The sequence below is a fragment of the Ovis canadensis genome, chromosome 17 (genome assembly GCF_042477335.2).
Source record: "Ovis canadensis isolate MfBH-ARS-UI-01 breed Bighorn chromosome 17, ARS-UI_OviCan_v2, whole genome shotgun sequence".
Taxonomy (NCBI): Eukaryota; Metazoa; Chordata; class Mammalia; order Artiodactyla; family Bovidae; genus Ovis; species Ovis canadensis.
The window spans coordinates 13,738,815-13,755,113 of record NC_091261.1 but is presented as its reverse complement, the minus strand read 5'-3'; the positions used below and the strand labels follow the sequence as shown (position 1 = coordinate 13,755,113).

General features: G+C 39.0%; 1 protein-coding gene across 1 annotated transcript in view; it reads right to left on the bottom strand.

Moving 5' to 3' along the window:
- Positions 1–1,180: 1,180 nt before the first annotated feature.
- The window catches only part of DCHS2 (dachsous cadherin-related 2), a 348,116-nt gene continuing 332,997 nt past the window's right edge, over positions 1,181–16,299 (bottom strand). The window contains exons 17-20 of the mRNA XM_069558324.1: positions 13,574–13,704; positions 10,313–10,599; positions 9,609–9,741; positions 1,181–4,596 (exon numbers count right to left, since the gene is read on the bottom strand). Coding sequence (XP_069414425.1) covers positions 1,970–4,596; positions 9,609–9,741; positions 10,313–10,599; positions 13,574–13,704 — 3,178 coding nt within the window. The 3' untranslated portion in view covers positions 1,181–1,969. The remainder of the gene's footprint in view (positions 4,597–9,608; positions 9,742–10,312; positions 10,600–13,573; positions 13,705–16,299) is intronic.

Here is a 16,299-nt window from a genome sequence, read left to right as displayed (position 1 = left end):
TCCCCTGGGCCTGCCCTATGTAAACCGGGCTAGCCAGGACTGCTGTCTGTTCTACCTGAGGTCCTCACTCCAGTCCTCAGACCTTCCTTTGTTCAATTTTCACGGGCTTTCCCCTTCTTTGTCTTTTAGCCACCGCCATTCTGGACTCCTGTTTCCTATTCTAACTACCTAACAGTTAGAGGAGGAAATCAATACAGTCTTTCTTCATATGCCCAAAGAAATCTTTTGAAGGAAATCAAAGAGAGAATAAACATTGGAATACTGAAATAACTGTTATTATTATCTTTATGCAAAACTATGAAATCTTCTTCCCAAGATGCCAGAGAAAAAGAGAGACAGGCATTCATCTTTTACTATTTAATTGTTCCATACCTAAATCACTTTCCCTAGGATTCCAGCCGTCTTAAAAAGCCTTCGTGTTTCATACAACTTCTAGTATATAACTGATAAAATCAGCATAGGAAGCCTCAGAATTATTTATCTATAAAACTAGATATCAAACATGTCATCTTACAGTGTTTCTCAGCAAAGACACATTAGTTATTTCACATAACTTTACAGATGAGGCCTACTGAAAGAAAACATAAAGAAAATGTTTCTCTAGAGGAATCCCATAGTAACTGCTAAGAAAACCACACCAGATGCCCTCTAGATTTGATGTTAGACCCCTAAACTCTTTCAAAGCCTGGAAACGTTACCTACTATGGATGACTTCTGGACAAGCCTCATCAAGATGTGCTCTGCTTTCTTGGAAGGGATAAGAATCTCCAATGAATTCCCTGGTTTATCAGACAGAAAGAGATAGCAGTATATACATATATGAGCACCAAACTACACCACTATATTTCTGAACTAGTAACAGGACAAAACAAAATTATTTTAACCATGTTGACAAGCTGCTATATCTAATGACTGTTAAAACTAAATATAAATATGAACAAATGGGAGAAAGACTTCTGACATCTATTATTTACTTTTATAATAAGAATATTTATATAAAATCATTAAGATATGTTGCTAAATTACTATATGAAATTTATTGCCAGCAAATAACATAATTTTACCTTTTAAACTGACATTGAGTGGATAAATTATTTCTCACATAAAGTTACTGTTTGTAGAAGAACATGAAGAATATATTCAAATTAATCTTCAAAGGTTAATGTCTATATCTGTACCATGTTACAAGATCATTTTATTTTTAAAGAAGGCCAAGGAAACACATCTTTGGTGGCAGGCAACCACACACTTATTGCTTTATCAGTACTAGCTCTTCATTTAAAACATGCATTTCTGGTTCATTTAATCACGAATAAATTTGTTTTATTTGACACAGAGTTATGACAAATTTCACTCTTAAGTTCTCATCAGATTTCCAAAAGACACCCTACCACATTCAAATTATGGCTAAACTCCACAACTGTGCTTTATGGAGGAAGTGGAGAAACGCATTTCCAACTATATCAGATCTGCAGCCAATTGCTTCACTTTATAACTTGTTTATCCTTCCAAATTTCCCCTCTCGGTTACTTTCTGTCCTACACTCATTCTTTGTTCAGTCGTTACTAATTTTGCTTTATAAATAGCGGTATAATCAGCAGTAATGTGACTAGAATGCAGTATATTACATTTCCATTCTTTTTCATATAAACATTTTGGCAGTCAGTCAAGTTCACTGTGACCTTTGGAAATCTAGCCATACAGAAGACCAGGTATGGTAGAATATACACTACTTAATATATACAAACTTGAATCCTGACAGCAAAACGTAGAGGTTAAAAGACAGAGTAACTTATCATCAAGACTGAAATAAATTTGACAAACTTAAATGAGAGGGTTCTAGAAACCCAGACTAAATTATACCCCTCACTCGTGGATGAATGAACTCCATCTCAAGGAGCTTGCTTTGGAATGTTCTGTCCAGCCATTCGTGACCAGTGGGGAGCAGGTGCTCGATATCACCATTGTTTTATATTTCAACTCCATCTGCTGCTTTAGGTTCAAGGCAAGAACCAGTCAAATGTGTCCCCAATAACTCTCCATCTGACAGCAGTGGAGTCATGGCAGGGGTCTGTGCGGTCAGTAGTGAAAGGAATGGGGAAAAACTGGGAGTCATGTCTTCTGGCAGAGAACTGTGATGATAGCAGATGGGGGAGTGTGGGTGTTTCTGAAGTACCTGCCTTGAGGTTATGGCTGGCATTCTTGGTGGAACTGCTTTAATCCCAGGTTGGGCTACTGCTGTTATCAAAGGGGGTGGAAAAACAAAATAGTTCTTCTCTTTTGGAATGCCAGGCACATGTAAATGCTCATCCTTTAGTTTTGCAATATCATTAAATACTGAGGCAAGAGGTTGGAATTTGGGTTCCCAACTAAGGAGATAATCCCAGGGATATTTCATCATGACATCATGATCAGAGTCTTTCTGGGCTGAGAGAGCTGCACATCCTGCTTCCTGATCACTTGAAATAAAGACAGTCTCTTTTCTGACATCAGCCTGGATGCCAACTTTTACCTCTCTCTTCTTCAGTGGCTGGGGTAAGACATTATTTTGAACATAGGTCATGCCACAGCCCTCTCCTTGATCTCCTTCCTCAAACATATGGCTGGTTTCTGCTGTTCCAGCAGTGACTATCACATCAGTTCCCCCAGACAAACAAGAGAGCTGGTCTGAGTCTCTTGGAATCCCAGAGTCTGGCACCCTGGACTCCTGATTACTCAAGGTTGAGTCAGCATCCTTTCTGTAAGGGTGTTCATTTATCCTCTGGATTTCCTTATCTTCTGCAGTCTCTCCTTCCACAGAACAGTGGTCACTGGAGTTTGAGCGCCTGTACAGATGTGCAGTGCCCTTCTCCGTGACTCTTATTAAACTCAACCATCCAGGCGTGCAGTCCACAGGCACTGCCTTATCACCGCTCTCATTAGTTTTCTGGAAGGGTTTCAGTGCACTGGCATCCCTGGTGAGTCTCAAGTTAATATCTAAGGATGATGATGTTTTCTTTTCTTCATAATTATTTATCACATCTTTTTGTTTATGTTTTAAAATCAGTACAATTAGAATGAAGACAAGCAACAGAAGCACTAGAAAGGAGATGGTGAGACTGATCGAAAAGCTGCTAGCTGATCCTGAGGAATGTTTCCCTTCGGAGGAAAAAGACACATTCACAAAAACAGTACAAGATGTAAACTTGGAGTCCAGTTTGGGGCTATGAGCAATTATCTTCATTTCGATGGTGTCTTCTTTGCCGACTTGACTTTTTACTGGGGGAAGTGCTCTACTCAGATAAATATTTCCATTAGTTTTATTTACTGAAAAGAAAGGAGATGGAGTTTCCAGGGAGTAAAGGATGACTCCATCAACACCAGCATCTGCATCTGACGCTTCCACTCTGCCAATCAAATGTCTTACATGACTCTTTTCTGGGAGGTTGAAAAAATATTGATCCTGACTGAAAATGGGTTCAAACTCATCTATCCCTTCAACATCCACCCAAACCATTAAGGAGGCTGTTGAGCCACCCTTGTCTTTGGCCTGAACTATGAGGCAGTATTTGTTGTCATTTTCATAGTCAAGGACTTGCTGAGCACTAATATCCCCTGTTAAAGGGTCAATGAGGAAGAGGTTATGATCATGTGGCATTTCCTGAGGGAGAGGACAGGGTGATACAATAGAATAGGTCATGTCTCCGTAAGGACCTGCATCAAAATCCAAAGCATTTACGGAACATATGGTGGAGAAAACAGGCAGATTTTCAGGAACAGCACAGTTCAAGTTTGGGAACATAAACTGAGGTGCATGGTCATTGTCATCCAGGACATTGACAAACACAATTGCAAAAGAAAAATGCTTCCTTTCCTCATCTGAAGCTTGGACAGTTAAAATGAATTTTATTGTTTCTTCATAATCTAGTGGTTTAATCAAAGAAAGAACTCCAGTTTTTTCTTCTAAGCAAAAATGCTGCTTCTCATTTCCAGAGGTTAAGTAGTAGCTGACATCTGCATGTGAGCCCACATCACGGTCACTTGCTGAGACCACAATGATGGGACTCCCTGGAGGGGTACTTTCCTTGATGTGGGCATAATATTCCAGACTGCTGAATGCAGGTGGGTTATCATCCACATCGAGGACTTCTATTGATACAGTGGCTGAGGAACTCAGTGGAGGGCAGCCATGGTCAAATGCCAGAAGGACAAGCTCATGACTGGCAGTTGCTTCTCTGTCCAGATGATGAAGCAACACTAGATAACCAACTTGCTTATAAGAATATTCAGAATGAATAAAACTAGTTTCCACATGGAAATTGTTCTGTGAATTACCACTGATGATAGAATATTCAACATGTGTGTTTTCACGGGCCCAGTCATGGTCAATGGTTGAGAAGGTGACAAGTGTACTTCCAACTGGAGTGTCTTCACTTAAGCTAAGATTATAATATTCTACTGCAAACTCAGGGGCATAATTGTTCATATCTTGTATTTCTGTCTCCACTAAGGTAACAGCCTTCAGGTCAGGAAATCCACCATCACTGGCTTCAGCAAGAAATCGAATTGTTGATTTTCTCTCCATAAGGAAGACAGGACTGATAGTAAATATTGTGCCTGAAAAACAACACAGCCTTACAATGTTGTGAAATAAAATTTGTCTGATCCTCTTAGTCAGCGAATATTTACTAATATGTAAAGTTATCTGTTAGATGTGTCATTTAAGTGATAACCAAGGGTAACCCTAAACAGAAAGCTTAAATTATTATATTTATACCTCTGTAACACTTAAGATTCAGAAATATTCATGGTGTTCACTCAATTAAATATGTGTGCTGCTTAAAGGTTATTTGCCATAATTTTTTTAAAAATTCATTTTTGTATGGTAAGTTGTCCCATTACTACTTTTTAAGGAAAGGTGGCTTCCCAGGTGGCTTAGCAGGTAAAGAATCCACCTGCAATGCACAAAATGCAGGAGATATGTGTTCTGTACCTGGGTTGGGAATATCCTCTGGAGAAGGAAATGGTAACCCACTCCAGTATTCTTGTCTGGAGAATCCCATAGACAGAGGAGTCTGGAGGGTTACAGTACATGGGGTTGCAAAGAGTCAGACATGACTGAAGCAACTGAACACATACACATTCTTATGTGAATAATGCATAACCCACTTTACCATCAATAGAAACATGCATAGAGACATTCTGGCATAAATTTCTGGAAATACCGGATGGTATTCATTCGAGTCAAATGAAAGTAGTAGATATAATAATGCAGACTTAACAACTATCGCTTAATTCTAGATAGGTCTTTCCTAAAGCTATGGGTTTATTCAGCTGGTGGATTTTCCCACTATTGATGAAATATATGTAATATATTTTATCATTTTTAAATCCACATTTTGAAATATATGTAATACATTTTTATTATTCTAAAATATATATATATATGTGTGTATGTATGTAAAAATGTTTTTTTTAAGGTAAATGTGCTTTTAGTACAGCCATGAAGAAAGAAAATAAAACAGTATATTTTAAATGCCACATTTCAGTTAGAGTCCCACTATGAACTCAGCTGACAAGGTAACAGTCAAGATTTTAAAAACGTTCTAATCAATGTCTTACTGTAAAGTTTGTTGCTAAGACAAATAAAAAGAAAAGTGCTGTCAGGATTGTGATTTGCTGCAGCCGAGAGAGTGAGACACACTAAGACAGAGGGACAGAAAAGTCAAATTCCTGACATATTTAAGTCCACACAGTAGCCATTCATCCACAGGCCACGGGGCTACATTAGCTACTTCTCCCAATTATCACATTCCGAGGGCCTCATACCAGATTCTCCCTTCAGGTAATCCTGAGGTTAACTTTTTAAAACTGAGAATATAATTGATATACAACATTGTATTAGTCTCCAGTGTATACAACATAAGGATTCAGTATTCATGTAACTGCAAAACTATCAGAAGAGTAAACCTAGTAACAGGAAACCAGTTAACATCCATCTTTCAGAAGTTAACTTCTAAGTCAGCTCTCCCTTGTGAAATGACGCAGTGGTGGGTACAGATGGGGAACACACAGCATAACATGTCCCAATTCAGTTCAGTTCAGTTGCTCAATCACGTCTGACTCTTTGCAACCCCATGCATGGCAGCAGGGCAGGCTTCTCTGTCCATCACCAACTCCCAGAAGCTTGCTCAAACTCATGTCCATCTAGTCGTTGATGCCATCCAACCATCTCATCCTCTGTCATCCCCCTTTCCTCCTGCCTTCAATCTTTCCCAGCATCAGGATCTTTTCCAATGAGTTAGTTCTTCACATCAGGTGGCCAAAGTATTGGAGCTTCAGCTTCAGCATCAGTCCTTTCAATGCATGTGCAGGACTGATTTCCTTTAGGATTGACTGGTTGGATCTCCTTGTAGTCCAAGGGACTCTCAAGAGTTTTCTCCAACACCACAGCTCAAAAGCTTCAATTCTTTGGTGCTCAGCTTTCTTTATGGTCAAACTCTCACATCCATACATGACCACTGGAAAAGCCATAGCTTTGGCTAGATGGACCTTTGTCAGCAAAGTAATATCTGTACTTTTTAAAATGCTGCATAGGTTTGTCATAGCTTTTCTTCCAAGGAGCAAGCGTCTTTTAATTTCATGGCTGCAGTCACCATCTGCAGTGATTTTGGAGTCCAAAAAATAGTCTGTCACTATTTCCACTGTTTCCCCATCTATTTGCCATGAAGTGATGGGACGGGATGCCCTGACCTTAGTTTTCTGAATGTTGAGTTTTTAGCCGACTTTTTCACTCTCTTCTTTCACTTTCATCAAGAGGCTCTTTAGTTCTTCTTCACTTTCTGCCATTAGGGTGGTGTCACCTGCATATCTGAGGTTATTGATATTTCCCCCCGGCAATCTTGATTCCAGTTTGTGCTTCATCTAGCCCAGCGTTTCTCATGACGTACTCTGCATTTAAGTTAAAGAAGCACGGTGACACTATACAGCCTTGAAGTACATACATCTTTCCCTGTTTGGAACCAGTCTGTTGTTCCATGTCCAGTTCTAACTGTTGCTTCCTGACCTGCATACAGATTTCTCAAGAGGCAAGTTAGGTGGTCTGGTATTCCCATCCCTTGAAGAATTTTCCACAGTTTGTTGTGATCCACACAGTCAAAGGCTTTAGCATATTCAATGAAGCAAAGTAAATATTTTTCTATGATCTAGCAGATGTTGGCAATTGATTTCTGTTTCTTCTGCTTTTTCTTAATCCAGCTTGAACATCTGGAAGTTCTCAGTTCACGTACAGTTGAAGCCTAGCCTGGAGAAATTTCAGCATTACTCTGCTGGTGTGTTAGATGAGTGCAATCGTATGGTAGTTTGAACATCTTTGGCATTGCCTTTCTTTGGGATTGGAATGAAAACTGACCTTTTCCAGTCCTGTGGTCACTGTTGAGTTTTCCAAATTTGCCAGCATATTGAGTGCAGTAATTTTACAGCATCATCTTTTAGGATTTGAAATAGCTCAGCTAGAATTCCATCACCTCCACCAGCTCTGTTTATAGTGATGCTTCCTAAAGCCCACTTGACTTCACATTCCAGGATGTGTGGCACTAGGTGAGTGATCACACCATCATGGTTATCTGGGTCATGAAGATCTTTTTTGTATAGTTCTTCTGTGTATTCTTGCCACCTCTTCTTAATATCTTCTCCTTCTGTTAGCTCTATACTGCTTCTGTCCTTTATCGAGCCCATCTTTGCATGAAATGTTCCCTTGGTATCTCTAATTTTCTTGAATAGCTCTCTAGTCTTTCCCATTTTATTGTTTATCTATATTTTTTTTTGCATTGATCACTTAGGAAGGCTTTCTTATTTCTCCTTTCTATTCTTTGGAACTCTGTATTCAGAAAGATATATCTTTTCTTTTCTTCGTTGCCTTTCGCTTCTCTTCTTTTCTCAGCTGAATATAAGGTCTCCTCAGACAACCATTTATTCTTTTTGCATTTCTTCTCCTTGGGGATGATTTTGACCACCACGTTCTGTACTGTTTTATAAACCTCCATCTATAGTTCTTCAGGCACTCTATCTATCAGATCTAATCCCTTGAATCTATTTGTCACTTCCACTGTATAATCATAAGGGATTTGATTTAGGTCATATCTGAATGGCCTAGTTGTTTTTCATATTTTCTTCAATGTAATTCTGAATTTGGCAATAAGGAGTTCATGATCTGAGACACAGTCAGCTCCAGATATTTTTTTGTTGTTGTTGACTCTATAGAGCTTCTCCATCTTTGACTGCAAAGAATATAATCAATCTGATTTCAGTGTTGACCATCTGGTGATGTCCATGTTCCAGGCCCTGTTATTTTTCTAGAGCATTCTCTGCTATGGACAGCGCTTTATTAATTATTCATCTTTATTAAGTTTGGCTTTTAATGTCTGTTGTTCAGTTGGTAAGTCATGTCTGAGTCCTTGTGATCTCACGGATTGCAGCAAGCCAGGCTTCTCTGTCCTTCACTATCTCCCAGAATTTGCTCAAATTCATGTCTATTGAGTCTGTGATGCCATCCAACCATCTCATCTTCTGTCGCCCCCTTCTCCTCCTGCCTTCAATCTTTCCCAGCATCGGAGTCTTTTCTAATGAGTCAGCTCTTCACATCAGGTGGCCAACATATCGGAGCTTCAGCTTCAGCATCAGTTCTTCCAATGAATATTCAGGGTTGATTTCCTTTAGGATTGACTGGTTTGATCTTCGCGCTGTCCAAGGAACTCTACTTGCTGTTATATTGTCTCTATACAATGCTTAACTTTTCTATAATCACTTGCCTGAATGCATTTTACAACCATAAATGTCTTGATCTCTAATAACCAAACAAAGAGCCTTGTGAGGCATCAAAGAAATAAGAACAGCATCAAAACTACAGAACATTCTACTTAATGGGTAAATGTCTCTCAGGCATGTCTGACTTTTTGCAAAACTATGTACTGTAGCCTGCCAGGCTACTCCGTCCATGGACTTCTCCAGGCAAAGATTCTGGAGTGAGTTGCCATTCCTTTCTCCAGGGAATCTTCCTGACCCAGGGATTGAAGCTGGTGTCCTGCATTGCAGGCAGATTCTTTACCATCTGAGCCACCAGGGAAGCCCACTCCACTTAATAGAGGTGCTCAAAAAAACTTTCCTGTTTCAGTTTTTTGTGTTCCTTGTTAAATATATGACACTATTACCAAACTTCTTATACTTGGCTTGGGAAAAAAGCTTCCAAATTCTGGTAACATGCAGTCTTCAGTTCTAAATGAATCCCTTCCATTTTACTTTGATTCTTGTGGAGGCCTTGTTAATTACCTCAACTGTAATCAGACGGCTGAATGAACTGGTGTTTACTATACTGAGGTCTCTGAATTTCTGTGCATTTGCCAGCATTTAATCAATTCCTTTTTCTTTCCAACCATTGAGATGTTGGAGAAGAGAAATAGCACCAGAATTTGCTACCACAGCATCTGACAATAAGAGAAACAAGAAGGTGGTGTCTATGACCCCAGCAGGAGGGCCTGGGGGCTATTTTAGGCATATTTGGAAAGGATTATTTCAGGTTTCCTCTCTGTAACCCAAACCTATGAATGCTACAGCCACTACAAATAACTCACCATTGGCAGGATCAACTGAAAACATCTTGGAAGAGGAAAGGATCCTGTAAGTAATGTTCTCACTGCTTTCCACATCTGTGGCCACAACAGTCAGCACTGGGTGCCCCAGAGGCACCAGTTCAGAAATGGTGACCTGAAGGGGAAATAAAAAGGGAGACAGGCCTTGTGCTTAAAGAACACAGCTATTTTCATGAACAGAGCCAGGACCTGACTCTTTTATTTATTTTGTTTATGGAAGTAACAGAGAACCTGACTTTATTAATTTACAGAGTGAATATATTAAGAAGATTGTGTTAGTAGTTCCAGAATTCAGATAAACAAAATTAAAAATTTTTAAAAGCTGTTTCATGCAGTATTGATTTTTATTATGAAAAAATTTCCTTCTAAATTATTTCTGTATAGTGGAGGATAGCTAATGCATTCACTAAGGTATTCACTAATGTTTCATTACACTGTACATTGTGTAATTATGAGGTTTATGTTACTTACATACTTAAGAAATTGAATTGAATGAGAGATTCAATTCCATATGTACTTCTACTCTCCATGATGCTAAACATAAAACTCTCAGCACCAACTTAGGCAGTAAAAACAGTGAATACTGTCTGTCTGTCTACATTGCTTTGTTGACTGTGGTTCAGTTTACATTATTCCCTGTTCTTTCAGGTTTGGTCATGGTCTCAGCATCTCTTTATGTTATTTACCTGGTAAGAATCCTGAGAAAATACTGGTGGGTTATCGTTGACGTCCAGCACATGGACAGTGACCGTCCCCTCTGTTTGGTGCACCAAATCTGAAATTTGGATCTGCAGCTCATATTTAGAAGCTTCTTCAAAATCCAGTGTTTCAACCAGCACCACTACCCCAGTGTTCCGATCAATAGCAAACTTGGTTCCAGAATTACTCTCTTTGACAAAACTGAAGGTGAAAGCTGGATTCGAATCCACATCATAAACTGATATCCGAGTCACAATCGTGCCAGGCAAAGAATCTGAAATAGTCATGACCACTGTCAGTCTCCATTAAAAGTCATCCTTTGAAATATTTTTCTTTAATAGTTCAATCCAAGCATTTTTATTTTTTGTCCAATGTGATTTGCTGTTTCTTGGCATGATTTCTCATACAAGGCTCATTACAAACTGAATAAAAACTCTGAAGAATTCATGAGCCCAATAAAAGGGAAAATTTACCACTGAGTAGGGAATTGAAGAGGTAGACTATTTTCAATTTTATATTTCACTTTTTATCATATGTTTGTCACACAATCCCAGCACCAAGAAACATTGTAAGTCACTTATTTGCACTATATAATTTCCATATCAAAATCATATATTCATGGGTGATGTGGGTAGGAAGAAGGTTATTATTCAAAACATAAAATTCTGAAAAGCAAGCAAGATTTAAATGAAAATGTTTTGATACTGAAGCTAGATACTTAGTTCCTCATATTCATTTTTATAAAATCATTTCTTTTGAGAGGCACACACTGCTTCCTTCTCTTAAAACCCGACTCTCAAAATTATCAAGACTATAGAAAGTATACTTCATACTGGTGATCACAAAAGATCTCTAATAGTATTCACACACACACAAATCACAAATAGATGTCATGGTAAATGTCTCACATAACATATGTGTTCTTTAAGCTGCCAGGACAGGGACTTTGGTTTGGACTTCATAGGTATGGTACAAGTAGAAAGAAGATTCCAGGACATTTAGAATAATTCCACTGTGTATGAGACTAATAATTTTCACATTTCAAATTTGAACACCCTTGACATGCACCAATTACACTTGACTCCTTATGGTAAGTTTTGATATACATGGTTTATTTTTGTGATATATTTATTCTGAGCACATTACTGCATTTTGATTCCAATGCATGTGCTTTAGAATAGCACTTTCAGTAAAAGCAGATGAAAACACATCAAATAGGTGAAAGGTAAAACTAGACAATTTTTTTATTAGTATAATATTTTAAATTATTTAAAATATTTATAGGTATTCTTATATATAAAAATTGCTGGAATATACCCCTCTTTGAGCAGTGATGTTTGTAATTTGTTTGGAAAGTGAACATAACAAAATGTTAGGCACATTTTAGGAATAAGTTGGATATTAAGAGTGAAAAGAGAGAGGAGAGTGATGGGCCATTATCTGCAATTTCAACTATAAAAAGTTGGGTTGGGTTTTACCAGTACAGCTGTTGACCACAGACAACTTTGAGATCACAGACTATGGAGTCATCATGTAGCCCAGAGACCCAAAAAATTAAGATGAATCAGCATATCATGTAAAACTTTGTATTTTCAACCTCTACCATTAATGTGATAAAAGTATTCTGCAGAAGTTGAACTTTAGCTTATAGTAGTAGAGGAAGGAGAAGGCAATGGCACCCCACTCCAGTACTCTTGCCTGGAAAATCCCATGGACGGAGGAGCCTGGTGGACTGAAGTCCATGGGGTCGCTAAGAGTCGGACACAACTGAGCGACTTTCATTTTTCACTTTCATGCATTGGAGAAGGAAATGGCAACCCACTCCAGTGTTCTTGCCTGGAGAATCCCAGGGACGGGGGGAGTCTGGTGGGCTGCCGTCTATGGGGTTGCACAGAGTTGGACACCAATGAAGTGACTTAACAGCAGCAGCAGCAGCAGCAGCAGCAGCAGCAGCAGCAGCAGCAGCAGCAGCAGCGGAAAATGATGACTGTGCAAAAATCATCCAACTCCCTTCACTTATTACTTGTCATTAGTATATTGCAAATAAACTGAGCAGGGCCCTATGGGGCCTTCCTGGGACAAACCCTCCTCCACCATGGCCTTTCCTTGTCTTTTTTCCATAGGAAAAATTTAGCCAAAGAATAAATTTAGGGAATTCCCTGGCAGTTCAGGGGTTTGGACTCCTTGTTTTGGCCTGGCTTAGATTCCAGGTCAAAGGACTCAGACTCTGCAAGCCACCCAGCATGCCCCCATAACAAATAATATCAATAAAATAAACTTAGAGAAATGAAGAGACACAGAAACAAAGGAAAAGCAGCCAAATAGGACAAAATAATAACAGTTCAGGTCTCAAGCAAAGTCAAGGACCTTGAGTTCTTCCTCAAGCGCTATAGAGAACATTCTGAGCCATACTCTATGAGCTGTCTTGTAGACAATGAAACCTCCACCAGGTGGAAGAAGTTAACTCCATGATGACCAGACTGTAGCCATAGCATACGCTATCACAATTCTGAGAACTGACCTCAGAGAAATGAGAACCAACCAGTCCTGGAACTGAAGATTAACTGGGCTTAAAACAATCAAGATAATGGTCAGACTACCACATGACCAATTTCAAGATGATCCTCAGAGGTGACTCTGCATGGAGGCCCTTACTCTAACCATACGCCCATGAAGCTCCCCGTTAAAAGCTGTTGCCCTCTATTAGCACTGTGGAATTGGCCTTTGGACACAGTATATGCCTTCTTCCCCAAGTTACTGGCCTCCTGAATAAAGCAGCCTTTCCTTTCTAACACTTGCCTCTCGAATATGGGCTTTCAAGTGGTGAGCAGCTGAACCTGAGTTTAGTAACTCAAAGACTGACAAAGTTATCAGTCTAATAACATCACTTTCTCTCAGGGGAGCTTTAGGGTGACCATCACAACCAACAAAAGATGCTTCATTGAGCAGATTTCACTTTTAAGAAATGTCTGTATACAAAAGAAGCTGTGTGGAGTAGTGGTTTGACCTTGGGAGCTCAGCTTCCTGCTGGTTTGAATGCAAACCTCAACTTTAACTTTTAACTTCTTTGACATTTTATATTTAATTTTTGACTCTCCATTTTCTATTCTGTAAAATGAAGATAAAAACAATTTATAGATGTGTGGTTGCTGAGGAATAGTATGCATATTTAACACAGCATCCCGCTGAAAAAATAGTAGACGATATACAAGTTAATCAAAACCATTATTTCAAATGACCACACTTACTTTCAGCAATTTCCACTGCTTCAGAGGGGAGAAAAGTTGGGGCATTGTCATTTATGTCAATCACCTGTATCTTGATCACAGTTGTGTCAGAAAGCCTGGGAATGCCTTTATCTGTTGCTTGTACAATCAAACTGGTTTGGAAAAGAATCAAGGAATGTTATCCATCATCCAGAGAATAAGAAAACAACATAAATATCAAATATCCACTTGAAAATTTTAAAATGAGCTGACTAGCTTTTTTATTTCTCCCCTGACTTTTCTAAAAGGCATCATTTAAAGTTTATTTCATAAGCATGGTAGTCTGAAGTGTATTTTTTGACACATTTAAAGAATCAAATCAATCTTGGTTATTTAAAATAAATGGACTCTCTCTGGGAGACAGACTATAAATTTCAGTCCTTTTCTACTAAGAACAACTTAAAAAGTACAAACACCAATACCTGTTCTTTAGATAAGTAACTGCCTCCACTCTGCCACACATGGCCTGAATATTGCCATTGATACATATTTCCATTTTACTGCACCAACAAAAGATAGAGTCACTAAAAGTTTGTTTTGTATTTTTCTTTCAGATCTAAATTGCAAATCAATCAAAATTGAAGAATTAACAGAGGGCACTCCCACGAATAATACACATGCAAAAGATGGTTTATTGACTAGGACTGTAAAGTAGAGGGAAAAGTCCATGATCTGAAAGAATCTACATGCAGTGATTCAGTCTCTGTTGGATGACGGCACAACTTGCTTCTCCAGTAACTGACTCAGAAACCTTATTAGTGTCTTCAGCTTCTCCCTTTCTGTCACCACCCTGACAACATCTAAGTCGTTATGAGTCTTATAGATTTTACCACCTGAATATGATTTGGATCAGTGTACCCATCCATCTCACTCCCACCTCAGAGCCTCAGATGAACTGGTCATCCGACTGGCTTCATAGGGACTGAAAGGCTTCCTGGGGTGCGGTACTTTCAGTTTCTTTTTTTTTTAAATTTATTTATTTTTTTAATTTTAAAATCTTTAATTCTTACATGCGTTCCCAAACATGACCCCCCCTCCCACCTCCCTCCCCACAACATCTCTCTGGGTCATCCCCATGCACCAGCCCCAAGCATGCTGCATCCTGCGTCAGACATGGACTGGCGATTCAATTCTTACATGATAGTATACATGTTAGAATTCCCATTCTCCCAAATCATCCCACCCTCTCCCTCTCCCTCTGAGTCCAAAAGTCCGTTATACACATCTGTGTCTTTTTTCCTGTCTTGCATACAGGGTCGTCATTGCCATCTTCCTAAATTCCATATATATGTGTTAGTATACTGTATTGGTGTTTTTCTTTCTGGCTTACTTCACTCTGTATAATTGGCTCCAGTTTCATCCATCTCAACAGAACTGATTCAAATGAATTCTTTTTAATGGCTGAGTAATACTCCATTGTGTATATGTACCACAGCTTTCTTATCCATTCATCTGCTGATGGACATCTAGGTTGTTTCCATGTCCTGGCTATTATAAACAGTGCTGCAATGAACATTGGGGTACATGTGTCTCTTTCAATTCTGGTTTCCAGTTTCTTTTTAAAGCAAGACAGTCTCAGGCAAAGCAGGACAAGGTGTCTGCTCTAACCTCATCCCCTTACCATCTTTGGCTGGCATGCTGTGTATTCACCATATCTTTCCTCAACTGGAGTGCTTGCTACTCACCAATCTTCCTATTGCAAGTCTCAAATGCTCCTCTTCATCCTCCACTCTGCAACTCCTCAATTGCTTTATCAAAAATTCTGGTTTGAAAACCTGTCTCCTCTAATTAAAACCTTTCCTTGGCTCTCCATGTCTACAAGAGGTAATATAAGTCTTGAGCACGTACATATAACCTTCTGGGACATAGCTTCTGCCTGGAATTCCTATAAGTACACCCCTTTGGTCTTTCAAAGCTAACATCTCTGTAAGCTTTCCCTGGCATCTCATCTGATTTGGGTGCCCCTTTCTCTGCCCCATAGCACCCTGCACATTCTTTCACCATAGCAATCATCATTCTTTCTTCTTAATGACTTATTTGTCTACCTCTCCTATAAATTCCTTGAGGACATATGTCTTGCCTTATTTGGCTTTCTTTAATATATGTTGATGTTGGTTTCTCAAGATTTGCTCAAGATTATAAATATATCAGATGACAGAGCCAGGATTTAAGTACAGGTCTTAGTTGACTGGAAAGTTGTACTCCACTGTGATACTTTTCAATGTGTCTCTCTTCCTGGGTATATATCACACTGTAAGGTATAATCATTAGCTTCCCACTGCCTTCTAAACAGTATGAGTTACAGGAGAGTATCTTAGTAATAAAGTAAATTGTCAATTGGAAGATGATCTTCCTTTCAGAAGTGGAATTAGACAGCTAGTGATACTATCTTTTGAGAAACTGAGTCTTCTTTCTTGACTAGGACTGTAAAGTAGAGGTAAAAGCCCATGATCTGAAAGAATCTACATGTAGTGATTCAGTCTCTCTTGGATGATGGTACAACTTACTTCTCCAGTAACCGACTCAGAAACCTTATTAGTGTCTTCAACTTCTCCCTTTCTGTCACCACCCTGACACACTTCTACTCACCACGCTGAGTCACCCTTCTACTTTCTTTCCCATTCTTAGCTTACTTGATAAGTGTTCTTTTTCTTCCAACCTTAAATTTTTAAAATCATGTAAAAAAGATTAGAGATACCAAGGGAAGA